Raw genomic sequence first — 3,397 nt, forward strand, 5'->3', positions numbered from 1 at the left:
TGACGGGACGCATAACCCTTATGATCACATTGCCACTTTCAAGACAACCATGCATCTTCAAGATGTTTTGGATGAAATTATGTGCAGAGCCTTTCCTACAACTTTGAAAAGTCCAGCTAGAGTATGGTTTAGTAAACTACCACCAAACACCATAACTTCCTTATAAGAGTTAAGTAAGTTGTTCATCAATAACTTTGTAGGGGGACAAAGGCAGATGCGTTCCTTGTCCAGCTTGTTGAACATAGAGCAGGGAGAGAATGAGAGTTTACGCACTTTCATTGCCATTTTAATAGAGAAGCTTTATTGGTGGACAAGATGGATGACAAGATCCTCTTGACATCTTTCTACAATGGAGTCAATTTGGACTTGTTCATTCATAAGCTGTGTGATCAGGAGCCACAGACGATGGCTAAGTTGATACATTCAGCCCAAAGTTTCATAAACACAAAAGATGCTATAATTGCCAAGAAGAAAAAGAAAGGGGAAAGGTTAGAAAGTGGTTATGTGCACCATTCAGAGCAGGGTCCTCATCCAAAGAAAGCCAAAGTTGGAGAAAAAAGAGATCGCGATAGCAAGAAGGCAGGGTCATGTTCAAGATGATACTCTAACTACACTCCTATAAACACTTCATTTGATCAAGTGTTGATGCAGATAAAGGATGATCTATCTTTGAAGTGACCAGAAATAATGAAGGGATATCCTAGCAAACAGAATAAAAGCAAGTATTTTCGCTTTCATCGCAACCTTGGGCATGATACAAACAAGTGTTATGATTTGAAGCAACAAATTGAAGTACTTATCAAACAAGGAAAATTGAAAAATTTCCTTGGACGAGATCATAAGGATGAGAGACAGCCAATGAAAGGCAAGGCAAAGGAACCAATACATCCATTGTTTGGAGAAATAAAGATTATTGTAGAGGGCATGACAACAGGAAGCTCGTTCAGAGCTAGGAAGACCTATCTATGGGAAGTTCAGAATGTTCAGATATTTGGACGACCACCAAGGATGATTAGAGAAGATGAGCCGGCCAATGTTTTCATGGACAAAGATGCTAGACGACTGCACCATCCTCATGACGATGCGATTATCATCACTTTGGCGATTGCAAATTATACAACCAAAAGAGTGTTAATAGATAACGGGAGCTCAGCAGATATCCTTTATTATCCAGTCTTTCAATAAATGAGGATTAACAAGGAGTTACTTCATCCAGTGAATGTGCCATTGATTGGGTTTGAAGGAATGAAGGTTCTACTAGTAGAAACGATCTCCCTACTAGTTGTAGTAGGCTCTTATCCACGACAAATCAATAAAGAAGTAAATTTCCTTATTATGGATTGTTCGTCTTCATATAATGCCATCATTGGATGACCAACTCTGAATAATTGGAGAGCTACAATGTCCACTTACCATTTGTCAGTCAAGTTTCCAACAGAATATGGCATTGGAGAAGTACAGAGAGATCAATTAGCGGCTATAGAATGCTACGTAGCGATGCTAGCTATGGACGAGAAGATGGAGACAATGAACATTGAAGAAAAAAGAACGTTGGCTAAACCAATTGAAGTATCGGAGGATGTACCATTAGACAAATCCAACCCAGAGAAGTTTACCAGGATTGGGACGAGTATGGATGAGAAGACAAAGCAAGATCTTGTTGGATTCCTCAAAAGAAGCACAAATTTTTTCACTTAGAGTCATGAAGACATGCTTGGGATTGACCCAAGTATGATTACTTATCATCTAAACGTATCTCCGTCTTACAAGCTTGTTCGTTAAAAGAAGAGAGTGTTAGGATTAGTGTCCTTAAATCCTATTGTATGATGCTATGTATTTTATTATGTATGACATTATGTATGACTTAATGTTGTGTTTAATAAAGTTGTGTTTAATAAAGTTGTTTTGCTATTGTCTAAAATAATGGTAACATGAATATTGGGACATTATCATATAGTCCATGAGATGCATAGTATGCGATTTATGTGAAAAGTCACAGAAGATATAAATCATAAGTTCTTTGTAAACTCAGAATTTTAGTTCGTAGTCAGTGATGAAATTGGGCATTTCATCTGCGAATACTATAACATATCAACTAAGATGATTTGTCTTGATCATGAAAATGGAGATTTCTAGTTGATATGTTGATATGTTTTAAGAGTTAAAACATATTGAACTGGACCAGTGTGAGATTTATTATTCTCCTAACGACTGTCAAATGAATAATAAACTCACGACTTATATTTGCATGAACTCTTAATCTTGAGAGAATAATGGACTTGATCATGAGGTATAGGTTGTTTTGATATATCAGGTGTTAGGACATATGTGTTTCACTTGTTTAGAACATATGTCTTTCATTATTTATGTAATTGGCTAATCCTTTATCAAAGCGCACTTTACTTGTAATTGGGTAGATTTAGGATGAGGTTAATGCTTCAAGAAACAAGGTTTCAACATCAAGTGTTAAAGTCATGCAAGTCTGTCCAAGAAACAAGTTGAGAAGTGCTCTTCATTAAAGCTTGACAGCTGGCTCGACCATTGCATCTATCGAGCTTTAAGAAGTTGTTCTAGCCCCGAGGCTCAACAGCTGCTCGACAGCACCTCGACACTTGTAGCTGTTGAGATTTAAGAAAAACATATTCCTAGTTTTGTTTTAACTCTAATCTGTGGATGTGTCTTTGGGTCTTCTTTTCTCCTAACCCTAGACATATAAAATGATTATTTTAAGGGCCGTCAAGGTGTGGCAAGTTGCACAAGCATTGAGAATTCCTTGTTCATGCAAATTGTAACTTGAAACGAAGTTCTTGCCCTAGTTCATCTCTCTTGTGAAAAAGTTGTTGTGTCTTTGCACCGTAGGGTTTTGTAACCAAACATCTTCTTGATCTTCATCGTGTGGATGAATTGAAGAACTTTGCAGCCAACAAATCTTCTCTAGTTGGTGACTAAAGTCACTACTGGGATCCGCGCAATTGGTTTGTCACGTACTTGGGAGCCGTGCATTGAAAGGAGAAACTGTCACTACAAAACAAGTCCAATTGGGTATTGGGGTAAGGGTTCAACTGTAGGTTGGTAAGGTACGTAGGATTCCTTTACTTGTAACCGCTTGTTGTGATAATAGTAGAGTTTCGGGAGTGGTGACCTTAAAATCACCCGGTGAGGTTTTTGCCATGTAGGTTTTCTCCATTCGTAAAAAAATCACCGTATCATTTATTTTTCGCTGCATACTTTAGTTTATTTGTGATTTATTTGTGCTACCACGCATTTGCATGTTAATTTGATTAATTAATAAACTTGGCTAATTAATTAATTAATCTATCACAAGAAGTCAATAAGTTTTTGGCCTATCAAGTGTTATCAGAGCAGGCACACTCTGATTAGGTTTATCTTTTTGTAT

General features: G+C 37.3%; 1 protein-coding gene across 1 annotated transcript; it reads left to right on the forward strand.

Moving 5' to 3' along the window:
* Positions 1 to 687: 687 nt before the first annotated feature.
* Positions 688 to 1,185, forward strand: LOC142616357 (uncharacterized). The gene has a single exon (XM_075789230.1). It carries the CDS (start codon positions 688 to 690, stop codon positions 1,183 to 1,185), a length of 498 nt encoding a protein of 165 aa, XP_075645345.1.
* The last annotated feature ends 2,212 nt before the right edge of the window (positions 1,186 to 3,397 follow it).

Source organism: Castanea sativa, chromosome 11 (genome assembly GCF_040712315.1).
Source record: "Castanea sativa cultivar Marrone di Chiusa Pesio chromosome 11, ASM4071231v1".
NCBI lineage: Eukaryota > Viridiplantae > Streptophyta > Magnoliopsida > Fagales > Fagaceae > Castanea > Castanea sativa.